The 21559-nt window shown below is 37.1% G+C and overlaps 2 protein-coding genes and 1 non-coding gene across 6 annotated transcripts in view; 1 reads left to right on the top strand and 2 right to left on the bottom strand.

Annotated features, from left to right (window-relative positions):
- The window catches only part of LOC134795644 (uncharacterized), a 439378-nt gene that overhangs the window by 374611 nt on the left and 43208 nt on the right, over positions 1–21559 (bottom strand). The window lies entirely within an intron of this gene.
- Trnat-agu (transfer RNA threonine (anticodon AGU)) lies at positions 142–213 on the top strand. Its single transcript has one exon. It is a non-coding gene; the product is annotated as a tRNA-Thr (tRNA).
- LOC134795631 (uncharacterized) lies at positions 2576–4272 on the bottom strand. Its single transcript, XM_063767531.1, has 2 exons — positions 3404–4272; positions 2576–3131 (listed from the first exon to the last, which is right to left on the bottom strand). Exons 1-2 carry the CDS (start codon positions 4208–4210, stop codon positions 2715–2717), a joined length of 1224 nt encoding a protein of 407 aa, XP_063623601.1. The 5' UTR covers positions 4211–4272; the 3' UTR covers positions 2576–2714.

The raw sequence follows: 21559 nt of genomic DNA on the forward strand, positions 1-21559 counted from the left end.
AAATTAATTTTAAAAACTTAGGATTAAATGAAAAGTGAAAAAATTTACTGTATCGGGTACGGTACACGGTAGATGTCGCTAGGCGCCTCCCTAAAGTGAAAATGAGTGATGTGGTATAAAAATTCGCTGTCATCGATTGAAGTCTCGGTAGCTCAGTTGGCAGAGCGATGGGCTAGTGATCCAGAGTCGCGAGTTCGATTCTCGCCCGAGATAGTGAATTTTTCACTTTTCATTTACATATTTCTAAACTTTGTAGTATCCGTTTGCAGACGATTCTGCTTAATACACAATTAACACACTAATTTTTCCCAAAAGTGAAACCAAATAATTAGTAATGGGTTCGTCTTACATTTGTTTACAGTACGATGAGCTTGCATATTTGTTCTAAGTTATTGATGTTTTCTCTGTATTTTAATATTTGTCTACTTACATATTATCGTAAATACTTTTACTTACTTTCATTAAACTTAGGGACAGAGTAAATTAAACGAACGAAATTATTATAGGAAGTGGATCTAATTTAGCTTGCAAGATTTGAACCAAACATTGCATTGAAAGTTACATAAAAGCTTGTAACTAGTCATAAAAACTGACTTAATTATGTTGCATATTTCATAATATTTATTAACTAAGATAAGTACTTAGGTACTTATCTTTATTTAATAAATTTATAATAATATACTTAGGTAAAGGTAAGTATTTGCAATTCATATTCATGATGAAGAACATATGAATAATATTAATTCGCAAGACCGGTTGGCTAATGATACCTATAGGTAGACAATTATTTTTCTCTCCGCTGCCGCTTAATTGCCTAATAACAGTAATAACACAAGCACCTTCTATCACAATCAAACTAGAATAAACCTCAAAATCTCTCGAACAATCGGCAGATTAGGTATGTATGCTAACACAATGTCCTGTTTTCATTTCGAGACCATCTGACGCTTCGGGACCTCGAGGAACCGCCTCCATCTTGGAAAATATGTTTCATACTTTAGAAATTCGCCTTTTACTCTGATACTACGCACTATACAGGGTGATTCAGGAGACGTGAGCAGGACTAATACTGCGCATTTCGTAGATTATAAGCAACACTTTCGTATCAGTATTAGTGAGGTTAACGTTAATTTTCTAGTCACGTTGAAAAACAAAGTTATTAATTTATTTACGACATGCGTGGTCACCCTAAAATTAGAATACAAACTACCGATATTCTGTGTCAAATTGAATGTCACCACTGTCATCGCGGTCTGGTTACTTTTGAAAACTCGTATCTCACTCAAGTTTGACAGTTTATTTTCTTCGTAATCAAAAATTAAAGAGGTTTTATGCTTATTAATTAGGTCTTGTAGGGTGACCATGATTGTAGAGGATTAAATTTGCTCTCACCAAAAAGTTACAAAATAGGAAAAAGTGTGGTTGTTTCGCCTAAATACGACGGTGATCGATCAATTATCAGTTACTGAGTGTGCAGGATTAGTCCTGATCACGTCTCATGAATCACCCTGTATAATATAGTCTAAGGAAACAGGAAGGAAAAAGGAAAAAAAACCGGGCAAGTGCGAGTCGGACTCGCGCACGAAGGGTTCCGTACCATAAAACAAAAAAAAGCAAAAAAAAAACGGTCACCCATCCAAGTACTGACCACTCCCGACGTTGCTTAACTTTAGTCAAAAATCACGTTTGTTGTATGGGAGCCCCATTCAAATCTTTATTTTAATCTGTTTTTAGTATTTGTTGTTATAGCGGCAACAGAAATACATCATCTGTGAAAACTTCAACTGTCTAGCTATCACGGTTCGTGAGATACAGCCTGGTGACAGACGGACGGACGGACGGACGGACGGACGGACGGACGGACGGACGGACGGACGGACAGCGAAGTCTTAGTAATAGGGTCCCGTTTTACCCTTTGGGTACGGAACCCTAAAAACTACACAAAAAAGTATTCCATACTTTTGTTTAAAACAACCACTAGAACAAGCGAGGTGTTTGTAAGTCCCTTTCCAGGGCAGATTCTCTTAAATATAAAAGTGATAATGCGAGTTTTGCCCTAGTTCCTCCTAGTTTGATAGAGCGATACAGCGAAGTGTGAATCCTTTGTCATGTCATAAACGACGACCGATCCGGCCTAGTGGGTAGTGACCCTACCTATGAAGCCGATGGTCCCGGGTTCGAATCCCGGTAAGGGCATTTATTTGTGTGATGAGTTGACACAGATGTTTATTGTTCCTGAGTCATAGTTGTTTTCTATGTATTTAAGTATTTATATACTTATAGTAGATATATCGTTGTCTGAGTACCCACAACACATACCCTTCATGAGCTTACCGTGGGGCTTAGTCAATCCGTAGAAAAATGTCGTATAATATTTATTTATTTATTAAATGCGATAAAAAAACTTAAAATAAATACGAAGTATTTTTTCTAACTCTCTCTCAGTTGATCAAAGGTTACAGGCAGAGTTCTCTGAAAGGGATAAGTTCACCTTTGTACATATTTCCTGACATGTGTTAAATATTTTACCTGTTGTTTTTTTGCGTGTTATAATACTATAAATTGAAAGAAATAAAACATTTTAAATAAATTTAATAGTAAAACATCCTAAAAATAAAATAAAATGAATAATTAAATTATCACTGTCTTAAAACAATAGAATGTCAAAAAGGTACGGTTAAGTTAATAACGAATGAATTAACAAGTCAATTTCCTTACAAAATATCCCACTTTTGGAAATCATCTACAAGACCTTTAATCCTTTCATCCATTTTTGGATCTGGAGTAACAGAAATGGTTCCCAAATCATCTTTAGCAAGGTCAGGAACGTCATCGTCTTCAGTGAAGAGTATAGGAGTTATCAGAAGGCCAAATGCTAGACCACAATCTAGTCTTTTCTTGTACTCTGTTTCAAATTCACACCGTGGGTACACTGACTCAACGTCCGTGTTAAAATATTTAAGGAACTTTCCCAAACTTTCGTAATACAGATCTTTCAGGTCGTCAAGATGTTTTCTTCTGAACTCTTGGTCGGTGCAAGGGAAGATGAAATATATGAAATCCATGACAGGACACCCGTAGTACAGCAACTGATAGTCCACTGGTATGACTTCAGTTATATTATCGCCGTCCTGCAATATAATATTTATGTTTAATATTTACCGCTAATAAGAAAAACTTTATAACTATAAACTATATGGAGTATCTTTATAAATCGATTAACCCTTCAAATAATATATATTATGACTATAGTTGGAATGATAACTTTATTGCAATCATTGAAATTTCAAATTCAATTGACTTCATTGACCGTTTCTCGGCATCTAGACACATTTAAGGATAAATATTGGTAATACGTTACCTACTACACCTACAACACTAGGTATTAATAAATATCACTTACTTTTTTCACAAGAATATTGTTAGCCCTGTAGTCTCCATGGCATAAGCAGCATCTACTCCCAGCGTTCTCAAAGTAATTCTTTTTTAAGATTTCCATAACGCCGGGTTTGAAATTGTTTAATCTATTTTTCTGCTGCACATCCACACATTTATCCGTATAGGTGCTCATATTGTCAATGAACTTTTGGTAATCGTCGTTAAATTGAAATGGCAATTTCAAAGGCCTAATTTTCTTTTCGAAGTATTCAGGACGCTGTTTTTTCAAGACCCAGGATAAGCCGTGGAACCTCGCCAGCTGCTGGACAGAAAGTTGTGCAAACTTAAGAGAAGCGACCTCCATTCGATGAACCGTCGTGAAGCCCTTTTTAGCAAGGTTCTCCAGAATGATAGCGTTCGGATTCGTAGCATCGTAACTTTTAACCATATTAAATCTTTCTTCAGTTGGAATATTGGCTTTGTCTTGTATATCATCGTACAGTTTTGAGAGGTGTCCGTAAAAGAAATTCTCCATGCTGTAACATTCTGTAATATCAATAATAGTCACTTGTATGTCATCCATTTTATTTTTAATAAAAATATTGGTCTCTTTATCGCCGTCCGCAGTTGTTCCTTTAATGTCAACTTCGTACAGTTCTCCCAAGAAGTTACCACCGCTGGTCGAGATTGCCCTGTTGATAGTTTTGTGAGATATATATCCTTCTTTTTCTACTATTTTGTCAATGGATGCTTGCAATGGCGGCGGTAGGATATAGTCACCAGAGGATAGAACTTTGATTTGGGTGTCGCAGCATTTTTCCGGTGCTTCCATTTTGATAAACGCTTTATTGTAGTTCAAGAGCTCGAGCACTAGTGATTATTGAGTCGACAGAATAGGCGTTGCCTTATATACTGACCACGATATAAAGGCATCTTCACAGGCGTTAATTTGCAAAGCATAATCAGCATTTGTGTTTAATTCCGACAAAAAATGACCTGTATTGTTATTTATATATGAATATTTAGGTATAACGTGGTCCATTAATTTTAAATATTTTGGTTAAAGTTATTAATAGTATATTGTGATTCAAGTGTGCTACGTTGGTCATCACACTTTAAATTATCTATGGGACGGTAAACAATCGCGCTTACATATTTTTAAATTGCCGCTTTTTTCTACTGAAGGAAATGGCTTGACAGAGTATAGATTAAATTATTATGAGTTTGAAATTGCTTGCTATCGATATCGATAACACTTCAGTAGGTATCAATCATTACCACTGGTACGCTTTTGCCCCCGAAATTCTGCGCTATGGTATTTAGCCAATCACTATGAATAGACCTTTATGTAATTTAGCTAAACGAACCGTCACCGAGATCTGAGGTAGCGTCGTCCTAATGCCTGTTATTCAATAAAACGTCATTACGCACAATACCCACTACTTTAACGTAATGATTATAAGGACCATATTGCCTTGACATTTCAGGCACGCAGTTATTTACCCATCTTATCTTGTTACTTGAGTTTTTCTGCGTAGTTGTTGACAATGAATACATTGTACGTTAAATAACATTTTAATTAAAGAGAAGACGCGAGTTAATAGCAAGGGGTAATGTGTAATTTTGCTTAATGTGCATGACATATTAATTATTAATTTAATTATTTAATCTGGTATTTGCATAAATTACTTTATAACAGCCAATAACTTTTTATATGAGCTGTTTGTTTTTTAATAGCGTAGGTACAAGATGTAACCAACAAATTTTCATATTAAGTTGTAGCATATTTGAAATAAGGTGATGTGTACCATTTACCATTCGCAATTTACTTGTTAGCTGCGTTAGTGACAAAAAAACGAAAATTAGGTCAGTCAAGAATTTTTAGTAATTTGATTGCATTTTTTTTGAGAATCATTTTCTGGCTTATACAGCTCCTTAAGGGTAACATTCCATTTCCGACCGCAGCTGCACTACTAGTACGAACGCGACGGTGTTATTGTCAATTCCCATAGTAAAATGAATGGTAGTGCTGCTGTCGTTGGAAATGGACTGTCACCTTAACTCGTGTTTAAATTCCCGTCACGCGAAGGTGACGATGCAACTCGAGCCGGGGGATCCTTTTAGAGCTAAAAGGTAACGATCGATTGAGACCATTCAGCCAGCTCCGACGCTTATCCTACATGCAAGTGGACACGTAGTCGACTGAGCACAAGCGATCTTAGAGGATAGTGGACGACCACTTCTTGATACAAACGTAGTTCCCATCTTCCTCCCTGAATATTGACATTATGGAAAATATTTTTACATAATTTATTGTATTAACTATTGTTACTGTTATTCATGTTATTAATGAAGAAAAAGGTGGAAGTCGTAACAACTATTAAAGAAAGGAAAGCTACATATTTCGGACATATATATATATATATATATATATAGAATCTCAAAATATGACTTATTAAAACTAATTATTGAAGGGAAGATTGAAGGGAAACGAGGACGTGGGAGAAGGAGAATATCATGGACACGGAACATAAGAGACTGGTTGGACGTGGGCAGTACAGAGAAACTAATTCGCATGAGTTCAGATAGAATGGCATATAGACATAAGGTCGCCAACCTCCGGGATGGAGAAGGCACTTAAAGAAGAAGAAGAATATTAACTATATCTTTAGTTTGACTTTTATTAGAATTTTTTTATTATTATCAAAATTAGGATTAATATTGAGTTGTGCTCTGAAGAATTGTTTGACATGATGCCAACGGCCGCTTTCTATCACCGCACCGCTCGCCGTCGGCAGGGTGAACACACACACCCTCACACCCTAGAACCTAAATCGTCGCGCACTGTGCGGTTTAAGAGGAATTTCCTCCCACGGACGCTCCGGCTGTGGAGGTTTTCTCGAGGGGATACAGTATGAGGTTTTTCAAAAAGAGACCTACCTATAGGTTTTTAAAGTGTTGGCAACGCGCTTGTAACACCCCTGTAGTTGTAGGCGTCCATAGGCTACGGTAACTGCTTACCATCAGGCGAGCCGTATGCTTGTTTCCATCGACATGGCATAAAAAAAATCATAAAACTTAACGGGCCTGATTTAGTTAAATTATGTTTTATCCCTTTCTTACAAACATATAAGTCAAAATGGCAGATAAAGAAAAACGATTCATAGCTAATTCAGGCCAGTAACGCGTTTATGAATAACGCCATTACTCTATAAAGGTTCGTGGCTTAAGATCACGATCTCGATGTTGAAGAAGCGCTGGCAGTCGTAGCGTCATTGTAGGGAATTCTAGGGACCTAGACCCACTTTGAAATCTTGGGACCAATTGTCACGTTACTTAGGCTGATTTTTATTTCGTTGGGGCATTTCCAGAAAAAGTGTAGCATTTTTTCGAAAAACCTTCTCTATAATCAAAATCACGAGGACCATCGTCCAATCATTTTAAAGGAAAAACAAGTTTCGGAATAAAAATTATCGTTCGTGACGTATTTTACATACACCTTTGATTGTATGAATCGTCGCAAAACTGACACCCATTTTGACACGTTTTCTCTTCATTTTAATCAATATAGTCTTCGTGATTCTGAGTCAAAATAACCCTAGAGTCGTTAGTTTTTCAAAAAAGTAAATGGTAGGTACACTGGTAGGTACATTGTTTTCTATAAACCCTAAGGGGGTTTACAATAAGAGCTCTTAATTTTAAGAAATCTCAATTTGGGACAAAAATCGTAGTAAAATTCCGTTGAGTTGCGCAACCGGGACCTCCTGCACCGTAAGCTTTATCTTATTAAGCTGTATAAATACTAGTTTATTTTTAAGCTGAGTCACAGTGAAATTTGCTTTTTTATCATGGCTAATTTTGATGTTCAAATATTTAAATAGGTATTCTATACAAACAAGAAATCGTGATGATGATAACAGGAAGAAGGGACTTGAAAACAGTCGTGTTGATTATTTGTATACGCACATTTTTTGACATAGATTTAGTAATTATCGCATTGCAGACGTATTATGACGAGAAAAAGACATGCTGCCCTGACCCCAAATGAATGGGATAAGGGCAAGCGAATGAAGATGAGCGCTGCATACGTACATATACATGTAGATAAATAGGTATATGTATAATATTACATACTGTTCACGAAATCAAACCCGCAGCCAAAATCCTATCCCATGCAGTCGAAGTCACGTTCTCATTTCAAACCGACATGCTTAAATTACCTACATGAAACTTGGCATGAACATTGAACATTTTGATCGAAAGCTTTTGGGATTTAGTAAAAAATTTGGAACATATCATCTTCACTCGTCACTGTCTATGGTTGTCTGAAAGAAATCGTCCTTTGGCGATATGACCGCGTCTTGTGAAAGTAAAATAACAACTATGCCCCCTATACGAACAGGGGCCCACTGATTAACAGTCCGCCGGACGGTATCGGCCTGTCAGTTAGAACAAAATTTTGACAGTCCGAACAACTGACAGGCCGATACCGTCCGGCGGACTGCTAATCAGTGGGCCCCTACATCAAATATTACGTCTAGATACGATGTGGATTAGATGTGTCAGTGTCAAAAGTCACGTTTCTTCAACCAAAACCGTCATTTTGACACTGACATATACATATCTAATCCATATCGTATATAGTCGTAATATTTCACGTAACTTACGGCTCGATTCGGAAAATGAATTAGATTTCTACAAGACTCCAACAAGTTACGATACGGATAATTTAAAGATATTTGTAATATATAGATATGTCAAATTTGACGTTTCCGCGATTCTGGAGGTCCTCTTGAACGATTTCGACAAGTTATGACTTAGATATCCAAGTCACATCTAGTGGATATTAGGGTGGGTCATTTTTACTTTTTTTTAATTTAATAGGGGGCACAATTAAAAAAAGGTGCCATTTGGTAATTAATTATTGCACGTATTTTTATTTTATTTTTAGCTTTAATTTTACTGCCTCCGGATTTTAGTCAAAGTTTTTGTTAAATGTATGGACATTATGAAAAAAATGTTTCTTTTTGAGTACTTTTTTATTTATTTATTGGCTCTGAACCTTTACCATGCTATTTCGAGCTAATAATGGTATAACTTTTTGGCTAAAGTTTGAATAAAGAGACGATACATAAATGTACTCCGCAGACCATACAAAATATAATAATATTTATACGAAAACTTTGAAATGGATCCGGAGGCAGAAAATGAATTCCGATTACAGAATAATTTGAAATACTGTATACTGGCATTATTACGCAACTTTTTGTAACTGTGCCCGAAGGATAACTAATACTTTTTTTTTCTCCATACACGAGTGACCCACCCTAGTGGATATCTAATGTAGATCTAGTTGATCTCTAAATCGTCTCAAGATCTTGTGATTATCTCGAAATCCGAATAGGCCTGTTAGAATTCGAATCGGGTCGTATTTCTCAGTAAGGATGGAAAGAGAAATAATATGAAAATTCCCAATTCGTGTAGGCATAATTCAAACGTTACACCATCTATAGTACGTGAACGTAAGTACTGACGGTATGTTGTCTTTGGGAATGAAATAATAACAGAGGGAGTGGCTGATGTTGGCGAGACGATCGATCACACCAAGGGCGCGCCAACTTTATTCGATACAGTTTTCGGTTAGTACCAGTTGCAAGGGCCAGTCGAAAAAGGTACGTTTAGTGTTTAGGTACTTATAATGTGTTGAAGCCTAGTTAAAGGGACCAAAGGGCAAGTGACAAAGTGGAACTTATTGCTTGGAAACGACACATAAATATTATTCACGTTTATTGGTAGGTGTAGTAGTAATCACTTTGTTGTACGAGTATATTATCCATACTAGTCCAAACTAATATTATAAAGGCGAAAGTGTGTCTGTCTGTCTGTCTGTCTGTTCATCTTCACGCTTAAGCTGCTGAACCGATTTAGTTGAAATTTGGTACAGAGATAGTTTATTGAGTCCCGGGGAAGGACATAGAATAGTTTTTATGTCGGAAATCATCCCTGAAGGGAGTGCAAAGGGGGGTAGAAATGAAAGAGTTAATGAATTGCCTAATAATTGAAGTAAGCAATGCGCGAATTTAATGATTGCTATTAGCATTATCCAGGCGCTATACCCACTTTAGCTGCTGTGACTAATTCCACGCAGACGAAGTCGCGAGCAAAAGCTAGTTATGTATATACAAAGTTCCTAGGTGGGTTATGTAGATGTAGGTAGGTTACTAGAAAATTAATTAAATTTTCTTAAAACCAACAACGTCGTAGCTTCTTTAAACTCCCCAGTCACATATCCAAACGAAACCTCAACACGACACCAGCGAAATTGAATCTTCCTAATTAAAACCCAGATCTTTTCAAATTAATTAACTAGAAAGTTGATTCCTTGATTAATGTACAGCGTGTATTATTTCGTTTCGGCAAATTTATTTCTTTTGGGAGACGTAATTTAGCGTCAAGGGCCCTTAAGAGGATAGAACACGAACGCTTCTCCTTGCAATGTAGGCCAGTCAAATTAGGTTTTTTCCAGGAATGAATTCCCAGCAAGCTGGAAATCGTCTTAATAACTTTGTTTCTAAATGAGTGTAATCCGAGTTTGCTCCATTCCAGGAGTTGTGGAAAAATTTTTGTTCTTTTTCAGTTTTTTGCTTGTAGTTCAAAATCGGTACATCCGACGGAAAATTTGCTCTAATCATGATAAAATTGATATCTGAGGATCCGAAAGGTACTTTAATATGAAATCATAGTCAAAGATTGTAAAAAATGGCTGCCACTTAAAATTTTTTTTTTTTGTAAAATCGTGTTGAAATCAGAAATTTTTATTTCACCAGTGTCTGATCCACAACAACCTTGCTGGTAGTGACGTGACATTGTAATTGACGGTGGGTTCATTCTACATCGAGTGGTTTTGTCAATCCAAGGTAAAATGTCCCAAGGCTCCTAAAATTTATCCACATCTCTTGGGATGGGGCAAACTCAGATTATACGCATTTAGGACCAAATGAAGGTATAAAATGATTTCCAGCTTGCTGGGAATTCATTCCTCAAAACGCTTTTTTTGGATCTAATTTGACTGGCCTAATGGTAGTCCCCATTTTTCTCCCTGGATATGAACATTATGGAAAATGTGTTGTGTGTGACTCTAGTAACTCTAGTTAATAATGTAAAACATGCAAGATATTTCGATTGGTTGAATCTTCCCCGCAGTCGAAATTGTCCCCCTGCACCTTATACAATTTATTTCATATTATCCGTAACTATGCCCCTTCGTTTGACTTTTTTCGGTTTCTTTAATATTATTGCAGTTAGGGGCGAAAATTGTAACCCATTAAATGTTCGGTTCGAATCAACGTCGATTTGAACCGAAAAGTGATCACAATAAATTCAATGGAAAAAATAAATAAAGTTCGCAAAACGGCGAACTCTTTTAGGATAAGATAAAGTTGTCTAAAGAAAACCCAATAAAATTGTAACGGTATAGAATGAATTAATAAAGTTAAAACGGCGAAGGTTCTTTTGTGCTGTTATTTATTCTTTTACCCGACTGCCGAGACAGCGTTAATGTGTCCGCTTTTTTTGACACGATTTACGCCTAAATAAATACACTGCGCAATCACGTCGTGCTGTGAAGACGATCGGGTAGGTTGGGAAATGAATGAACAGGTTAACATTTATATGAAAATGTTGGTAATATTCAACCGAAATAAAACAAATGATTCTCAACCGAAAAAACGAATGTAAATTACTTGGTACTTACCAAAATTAGTCAGGTTTTAAATTCGTTTACGCTTACAAATGTGGACGATATCCTAAAACCTCGGTTGAAATTGCAGTGTTTTTATTTCATTTCAAGGTTTTCGTGTTTTCTACCACAAAACCGATGATCCGGAAGGTAAATATCGTATATGTGTAAAAATCGTGAAAGTTTAAATCTGTGTTTTTTTGCATTAGTGCGAAAAAATGACCGTAGCTTAGGGAGCGTAGTAAATAACACGGGAAAAATCATTCGCTGGCAGTGAAGAACCAATGGTCGCTACGGCAGACAGTTTTTTAGGTTCTATTTTGGGACATGCACTTGTTAGATAAATGAATAATTTTTAAAATATGAAAATAACTCAAAATTAATAGTCAATAATTACTTTCAAGGCATTACTTGTCAGGAACTTATTTATTTACCTTGGTTCATAATTATGTAAAACTGCTAAATCAATAACTGGATACTATTTAAGTTTTAAGTAAGTTAAATAAAATAATAAACAGTTGTAATTGAAAATAAAACTGTTTTATTAAATTAAATAATCCAATTTATTAACCTTATCCAATCAACAACTTACAAACACAATCACTATTAGTTTATAATTAAAAAAAATAAATAAAAAATAAAATAAACACAATCACTATTAGTTTATAATTAAAAAATAAAAATAAAAAATAAAATAAAATAAAAAATAAAATAAAATAACATAAAAATAAAAAAATAAAATAAAATAAAAATAAAATAAAATAAAATGCATTTATTTCAGACAAACATGGTCCATATTTTGTTAGTACATCTTAACAATTTAAAAACTTATAGCTAAGGTTAACTTAAAAAATAAACTTAAATGACTATCTTAGGTACTAATGACAAATGCAGAGAGGACCAGTGCCTTATCAGGCCACTGTCCCATCTGTCAGCAACAACGGCCAGGAGACTGTGGCGGCTGTCGCGCACCCTGCGGAGCGTCGCGGCGCAGCGCTTGCGCAGTGTCGCGTGGAATCCGTCCACATGAGCATCAGCGAACATGCCGGACGCACTGCAGTACCGAGGCAGCCGCAACAGTACCCTGAACGCGTCATTATATTGTACGCGCATGGCGTTAAAAGCCCTTTGCGTATATCGAGTCCACAGGCTGCAGGTGTACAGCGATGTACAGAACGCTCGAAATAATGTTATTTTTACTTGCGCTGTACACCGGCTGAACCTGCGAGCTATCATATTGGCCCTCATGGCCAAGGCCCTCCGCTCCCTCTCGATATCAGCGTCATCACGGAAATCGTCGGTTATCAAGTGCCCAAGGTATTTAAAAGAGGTAACCCTTTTCAGTTGCATGCCATTCAAACAAATGGGTGGGATGTGTGATGGGCACTTGCTTCCCGCTTTGAAGACCATATACTCGCTCTTGCTTACATTATATTTAAGGTAATGCGCTAGGGCATATGACTCACACCTCTCAATAAGTAATCTCAGACCACCGACCGACGGGCTCAACAGTACCATGTCATCGGCATAGCTTATGTTATTGAAGCATACCCTATCTATATGACAGCCCACACGTGTACTGCTGAGCTCGCCGATCAAGGCATCGATATACAAATTGAAAAGTTTAGGTGAGGTCAGTCCCCCCTGCCTCACCCCGCACTCCAGGCCGTACTCGTCCGACAACACACTACCCCAGCGAACACAATTTCGTTGGCCAGCATACCAACACCTGAATATGCGTGTGAGCTCCTTAGGAAAATGCACTTCATCAAGCTTATTCCAAAGTAAATCATAGTTGACAAGATCGAAGGCTTTGGAAAGATCGAGAAAACACGCATAAACAGGTGTTTTTCTGCGTGTGTAGTACTCCACAGCTTGCTTTAGACAAATGATGGCACTTTCGGTAGATAAACCGGCTCGAAAGCCGAACTGTGCATCATGTAATTTTATACATTTGTCCAATTGCAAATCGAGCAAGCCGTCGAGCACCCTAGCCACAATTGTTGCTAGAGATATAGGCCTGTAGTTAGCTCTGTTGGATATGTCACCCGTTTTATTTTTGACAATGGGCACAACAATGGTTTTGGTCAACTCAGATGGCAGGTACGAGTGACATATACAAAGGTTGAAAAACATTGCCAATACGCGGGGCAGGTGAGGACCAGCAAACAGCAGATGCTCGATACTTAATTTATCGTGACCGGGCGACTTTCCTCTCTTCATATCCTTTATTATTTTTCTTACGTCATCTGCACTGAAATGGATCTGAAAGTCACTCCCCTCCGATACCCCAATATCGAGCAACCGCCGCCGCCCGTCAACGGGCGAGACAGCAGGTTTAACATTGAAATGGTCCTTAAATACATTTGCAATGCCCTTGGGATCTGAAATTCCTTCCACGCTTACAGAAAGTCCAGGCCTAGTGTCCAACGTTTTGGTCATTTTCCAAAAACTTCGAAAATCATTTTTCGTGTGATGTGCGGCAAGTAGGTCCATTTTTATTTGCTCTTGATGTTGTTGGACCCATCTAAGTTTAGATTTAAACATTTTATGACTAAGAGTCATAGCATCAAAAACGGACCCACCATTAGGCTTACCACACGAAACCCAGTCCTGGAATCTAGCCCTGGCCTCCCTGTGCGCATCGCTTACATGTTTGTTCCATCCTATGACAATCTTTTTTCGGCATCCGGAACCTCCCGTGGCAGCTTTGCTGTGCACAGAAGCTATACATAATGATGATATTAATTTTAAGTAAATTTGATCAATTAACTTACAGTGGTCAGAGTTATTTAAGCAGCAGCTGCCACAGCAGTCCCTTAAATCGGAAGGAAAATCAATAATTTTTAAAAGTTCACTGCATTTATTTTCATATTTTTCAATTTCATCACAGGTTCTTTCCCCCCAAGTTACACATTTCCCATTAAATATTGCACAGTTATTACTTTTATACATCTTAGGCTTAATTAAATTAAAATTACATTTAATTACAAGAGGGTAATGATCAGAACAATAGACATCGTAATTAATAAAAATATCAACAATAGCGTCCAACCCAGCTGACGTGGTTACGCAATGATCCAACCACCGCTTAGATCCGTGCATTTCACTTAGGTACGTGTGCGCGCTCGAGTCTATGCCCAGTTTAACGATATCAGCACAAATCCAATCCCGTTCCGCGCAAAAACTAAGTAGCTCGTCGCAAAATAGTTCGTATGGGTGCGCATTGAAGTCTCCTAATAAGTAAACTGTTTCCACGCAACTTTCCTTCACTATAGCGTCCATTGTACTGACACATTGTACGAAGTCCGGCAAGTTATCGATACCATTATTCGGCATATACACGCTAAACACTATTATGTGTTTATCACCCAACGTTATATTGATCGCGCTAATCCTAACGTTATCGCACTGAATAACCGACGTAGACGGAAACAGCTTCTTACGCCACAGAAGTGCAGTGCCACCGTACGGCCTGCCGCGCAACATTCCCGCTGTCGTGTCCACCGCTGAGGTCCCGGTGCAGGCAAACTCGTCACTTATGGTGTTTAAATATGCAAGGTCACTTGGTATAAGCCAGTGCTCTTGAATGGCTATTATATCCGCCGTATTGCACAATCTTCTAATATCGTCAATGGATCGTTTAATGCTTCGACAATTAAATGAACAGAGTGTAACTTCACTTAATCCCATAATTTAAATTACGTTTGTTTACTTAAGATCGCCGTAGCACTCGTAGCACCCGGCGTAGCACTCGTAGCACCTGGCGTAGCACTGGTAGTATTGCTCGGCGCGGTGTCGCGGCCGGTGTTTACAAGTACATGCTTAGATGTAATAAACCGGCGAAATATTATGCCACTCGGCCACAATGACTCATCTAAAAACATGTTCACTTTTTCTTGACATACGTAGAACTTATAGGCATTATAGTTATTGCTTTTATTTTTCATCACTATTTGTTCTAGCGTCACTACGTCACTAGTCTTCTCACGTATGTAGTTTATTATGTCAGCTTTTGACGTGTCCTTGTGTACGTTCGTAATCATAATAGGAATCTTCGGATCGGCAGCTTTGAAGTTAGTCTTGGTATCGGCCTTGCCCATCATGCCTACACGACGATTCTTCGGTGCAGGTTTTGACCTCTTCACTACTTTCTTCCATTCTCCCTCCTTCGCTATATCAGCAAAGCTCATAACAGGGTCCAAAGTCACTGGATATGGTAACTCCTTACTTTCTGTTACTAATGGTACACTAACCAACCGGTTTTTTGTCATCGTCTCAACTTGCTCACCGGTGCACGACACTTGTTTACTCGGCGACTGTTTCGTTACAATGGCGGAGGTCGGCGGGGGTGAGGAGCGCGGCGGTGATGGCTGCGGCGCAAGGTTCAGCGCATGCGCGGATGTGTTTTCTTGATCAGCGCTGACGCTGTTCGTATGTTCGGTCGGTTTTCGACTCGACGAGTGGGATGGCGAGATACCGGTTCCAGTCGGGCTCGACTGAGACAGGAGAGTCTTGTTATCTTCGTCGTCATATTCTATACTGCGCGATGACATGTGTAAGCCCATTGGTCCACTGTTTAAATATGCACCACGTCTAACGTTAACATTTAAATTTGAATGACTAACGTTTCTATAGAATAGATCACTTTCGTTGGGAATCCTACGGCACTCCATAGCAATCTTTTCCAGATTTTCAAACTGCTCCTGCGTGACATACCGCGCTTTTATGGCTTGCAGTTCATTTTTAAGCACTACCATATCTTTAAGAAGCGAAGTAAGGTCCACAGAGTCAAAGTCTATCGGCGGTAGCTTATGTAAGTCCCTGGCCACAAAAACTGGAAACTTGTCAGGATCTGTCTCTCGCGCCAGGTCGATAATATCGTCAATATCACGGCGTTGGTGCCCCTCTCTTCTTCGGTTTATCTTCCTTTTTCGTACCGGTACGGATAAAAACAGCAAATCCTTAGCCGTCCTAATGTCTTGAGCCGTAAAGAAGGCCAAACAAATTCTGCTCATGCTCTCATCGTCCATAAGATGTAACTTATTTATCACAAACGCCAAAAGTTCGTTCACCACAATATTACAATTGTTGCACTTTAACGTATGCGCCATGGTGCGCTAACTATTCGCGACGCGACCGGTAGTTACGAATGCGCGCGCGCAACAATTAAGTAAGAGATGATTTAATTAATTATTAATTAATTAATCCATCTAATTAATCAAGTAAGTACATAATTATTACAATAATTACCAACATAGTATTTACTTAACTTTCAATATTCCTTTGGCGACGATTAACTCAGTGCTGATGCGCAAGGCAGAATGCTCAAAGCAGAATGATCAATAATGGATCGGTCGGTCCCTTTTATACCCATTTCTACCTGGAAACTGGTTGATCATGCCACTTGTCATTCGATAAGTGACGTCACAGAAGTAGTTTCTCATGTACCTCGTCCATTTATCGAATTATGCAGAATAAAACTATCAGAACATCTTTTCAATAAACTCCGTCATATATAATTATGAATTTTGCGCTTTCTTTACTAACCATATTTCTTTGCCAGATTATATGTATATGTTATCAAAAGGGACTTTATTGAGACAAAAAATACAAACTAAACAATAATAAAACTAAACTACATGGAATATAAAACTTAAAATAATCATATAAATAGACTTATAAATGAACTTATAAATAAACTTATAAATAAAAAATGCTCCCTAGGTCGCTGTCATGAGTTATAACAAAAGTTTTGGGTACAGTTTTATAATAATTATTTGAGTGAGCTGCAACCAAGAAGCAAGTGGCTGCAGAGAAGGACCAATTTAGATATTGGACAAATTGTTTTGTTAAAAGATGAAGCTACTCCACCTGCTTGTTGGCCGCTGGGTAAAATAATATCTATTAATAAAAATACATCGGACAATTTAGTACGGTCTGTCCAAGTCAGAACCCAGAAAGGTGTTTTCATTAGGCCAACAAACAAAATTATTTTGTTACCTATTAATTAGCTAGAATAGCTAGTATAATTTAAGTTAATTTTCTGTTAAAAGGGCCGAGAATGTTCGGTATTAAAACCTTATTTGATTTAGTTTTATTGATTTTCTACATTTAAACAATGACATATAAAAATAAGATGACTTTTCGATTTAGATTTGTACCAAAAACACGTATTTTATATAAATAAAGAACCAGTGCGAAATATGTGTTTAATTCAACATACATAATACATAATCCACTTCATTATAATTATTAATCAGTAATATTAATACGAAATATAATCACTTCAAAGTAGTTTACAAATCTTATTAGTAGATTAACTTACTGTTTCTCTTGTCAACCCCGGATGGCAACCCCGGCTGTCAAACGATAAGCAGCTGATTTTGCTAGGTCCCTTGTAATTATTTTAATTTTAATGATATTTCATGTAATATTAAGCATTAAAAGTGTGAATCAAATAGTTTTAACATTAAGTTTTATGTATACATAATAAGTGAAGTGCTTTAGTGACGTTTACTAGTGTCTTGTAATATCTCAGATTTGTAGCCGTTACAGGTTATAAGTTTGAAACCTGCGTTCGCCTTGGAATCCTTTCTGGGTTTTTTTTATCACTAATATTTACTAAATGTGTTTATAATAAAGCGTTGATCATTGTACAGGGTTAGAACGCAGTGTAGATACAGTCAATCGTCACTATTTCACGTAAGTACGTACCTAAATATCACTTAGCTTGAGTGAGCGATTCCTTGTTTATTTTTGGGTTTAATTTCAATTGCAAAACTGTCTACAATGCTTACCCGCAGAGCAGCCGCAGCGGCTCGCCAGCAGGAGACTGATAAACTCCAACTTACCTTGCTGGAGTTGAAAATATCCAAGGAATCTTGTGCTCAATTGCTCAGTGAAAGGGAAGACAGTGAGAAGGAACTATTATTAGTACTTAGTAGCAATGATAAGCTTAAAAAGGAACTTTGCTCATTAGAAGCTGACTACAATAATGTAAATTCAGAGCGGGCCCGGCTTCAGGAGATGGTTGACAGGTTCACTGAGTGTAGTGCTGCGTATGAGCAGGCCCTGAAGAACATCAACTCATTGGAGAGAGCACTGCACGACGCCCACGAACAAATCTATGAGCTACAGGAGGCCCAACACAATGCAGCAGCGGCACACTCTCAGAGCTTGTTCGAAGAACTGGTCCGGCCCGACTCTCAGTTGGTTACCGCACCAATTGAAAACCTTGTGGCCACTACAGATTTAGCCTATGATACTACCACACCAAGGTTAGTAAATTGCAGCGGGAACAAACTAAAGAAATATATTAAATTAAATAGACTCATAAAAAAAACCAAAACTTGTCAAAAATAAATAAATTGTTTTTTTTTAAATTGAGATTTTGTAAAATTAATGTTAATTTAGTGGATAAGTTAGATTTATATTCTGCCCAGTTAGAAAATAGTCAATTGCAATATGAAACCGACACACAGACTTTAAAATTAAAAATTCAGAGTTTGGAGGATTCCATAGAATCCTTAGAAAAAATAAATGAGAGTTCTAAAAAGGTGATTAATGAATATTCTTTGGCCATGGATGATTTAATATCCCAGATTAAGCTTAATTCAGAACGGTTTGAGTCACTGACCAATGCCCAGTCATGTGCTTGTAAGCAAGTGACTGAACATTCGTCGACCAGTTTACTCGACCTAAGCCTGTGTGACGGTTTACCACAACAGCATGTAAATGATAATAGCTCCTTCCACACTACACAACAAAGCACACCTAAACCTAATGTTATTATGTATTCTGATGAAATTGGAAGCAATATGAGCTCATTTTTAAGCTTTTACCTAAAGGGACTTAATACAATCAGTAGCTTTGTCTGCCTCACAGTAGCTTTGAAAATATCTTAAAACAAATTTTAAATGACAGTAATATTAATTCTAAGACAACACTGCTTATTCTTATGAGGAATAGGGGTAATGTGAACAAAAATAATTTAATTAAATACTTTGAACAGTTAAACTCGCTTGCAGTGCATGAAATTATTTTTTTCACATTCCCATATTGTGAGCAAATGTCAGAGGCAGAAAATACCACTAGACATAAGTTAAATATATCTCTATATAATCTTTGTACATATAGTAGTAAGTTTAGCATAATTGACACTAACAATTTTGTTAGTAAATACCATATGCCTATGGTGTTTTTGACTAAAGGCAAGTGTTGCCTTTCAAATTATTACAAAAGACAAATAGCTTTATCGCTATCATATTTACTTGACATTTCTGCCAAGAATTTGGCAGACAATTCTGCTCCTATTGAGCAGCCCAGTATGAACATGGAATTGGTTCCAGTCATAACCAATGATTTAATAGATTTAAACTAGCTGTTAAGACAAAAGATTCTGTCTCTGGCAATTTAGTTTTAAATAAATATAATGAAAAATACTGCAAACATGGAAAGTATATCCACCTGGTGCATCAAAATATTCAATGTATTAGAGGAAAAAATTTACAGATAGAACTTTTTTTGAATGATTTTAATATTGATATTTTATGTCTTACTGAACATTGGTTAAATAATAATGAATTAATGCCCCAATTTAATAATCACCAGGCGGGAAGTTCGTTCACCAGACTTAGTTCCATACATGGTGGGTCATTAATTATATTAAATAGTCAGTTAAAATTTAAGGAACGTAAGGACATTGTATCCATGTCTGTTGAACGGACTATAGAACTAAGTGCAGTAGAATTAGAGCAATTTATTGTTGTCTGTGTGTATAGGCCGCCATTAAGTAATTTTGAATTATTTGAAAACATAATGGAATCTGCCCTACTTAAAATATCATCTTCTAGTAAGAAATTGCTTATATGCGGCGACTTTAATGTAAATATTATGGAAAATTCAACAATGTCTTGTAGATTATTGAATCTTTTTAAATCTTGTAATCTCAACCACATGTTTATGGAGCCCACTAGAGTGACTGCTACTAGTGCAACCTGTATAGATAATATTTTCACAGATATTTTTCCTATTGCTAAAAAAGTTATCAGCAATTTAGAATCAGACCACTTAGGTCAATTAATGGTATTTGAGGCATTAAGGAAAAATACCATGAGAAAACAAATAACTTTTGTACCAGTAACCTCGGACCGCGTGGAAAGAATGAAGCTAAGTTTAGTTCAGGCGCTACCCTTTTTGTCTTCCGATATGAGTCCTAATAGTATGTATAATTCATTCTTTCACACTTTTATGGATCATTATAATGCGATATTCACCTCAAAATCGGTCGTAGTTAGTGGTGCATCAGTTTTTAGTGAGTGGGCTACTGCGGACTTACATCAAAGAAGACGTGAACTGTATGCCTTATATGAGGAACGGCGGTTTAATCAGAGTGATGAATTTAAAGAACATGTGAAGGAGTATTCGAAGAAGTTTAAAGTAGATTGTCATATAGCTAAGCGAAATTATCTAAGTCAGAAAATAAAAAGTAGTTCCGACATTGTTAAAGCAACCTGGAAAGTTATAAATGTGGAGACTGGTCGCTCGAAACATACAATTAAAGAACTTAAACTAAACATTGATAACAAAATTATAGATTCCAATTTAGAAGTAGCTACAGAATTTGAAAAATTTTTCACCGAGGTACCAGTATCCACAACTAAGGATTTAAATTCATCACCCTCATCTGCTGTTACATTATTAAAACATAACGCTCCAGAGTTTTGTGGAGACCTTCATTTTGAACATGTTTGTACCTCAGAGGTAATAAAGGCGTTTAAATCAATTAATGTCAAAAAAACTAATGACCTCTGGGGAGTCTCTGTCCATGCTGTCAAATCCTTAGTAGAAATTGTAGCGCCTGACTTGGTAGTTATATTTAACAACAGTGTTGATTGCGGCGAGTTTCCTGATCTAATGAAACATAGTAAAGTAATTCCTTTATTTAAATCTGGTAGCAGCTCTGACCCCACTAACTTTAGACCGATATCTGTGCTACCAACATTTAGCAAGATTTTTGAAAAATTAGTCCTTTCTCAATTAGTACGACATTTTAACGTTAGTAATTTGATGCATAATAAGCAGTTTGGTTTTACACGGGGTCGCTCAACAACCGAGGCTGGTGTTGAGCTAATTAAGCATATTTTCGATACCTGGGAGGAGTCACGAGATGCTTTAGGTGTCTTCTGTGATTTATCTAAGGCCTTCGACTGTGTTTGTCATGAAACATTAGTCAGGAAACTTCTTTATTACGGAGTTAGAGGATCGGCACTGAATTTACTTAAGTCCTACTTAAATGGTAGAATACAAAGGGTCGATGTGAATGGACAGCGATCACCTGGGTCATTGGTCTCTATGGGTGTACCACAGGGGTCAATATTGGGGCCTTTCCTGTTCCTTATCTACATAAATGACTTGCCATTCCTTGTTAAGACCCACCAT

This window comes from Cydia splendana, chromosome 12 (genome assembly GCF_910591565.1).
Source record: "Cydia splendana chromosome 12, ilCydSple1.2, whole genome shotgun sequence".
NCBI lineage: Eukaryota > Metazoa > Arthropoda > Insecta > Lepidoptera > Tortricidae > Cydia > Cydia splendana.

Excerpts from the sequence above, each read along its gene's own strand:
- LOC134795631 (XM_063767531.1), bottom strand. The coding sequence starts at position 4,210 with ATGGAAGCACCGGAAAAATGCTGCGACACCCAAATCAAAGTTCTATCC. Across the intron at positions 3,132-3,403 it reads ACAATATTCTTGTGAAAAAA|GACGGCGATAATATAACTGA; the intron begins GTAAGTGATATT and ends ATTATATTGCAG.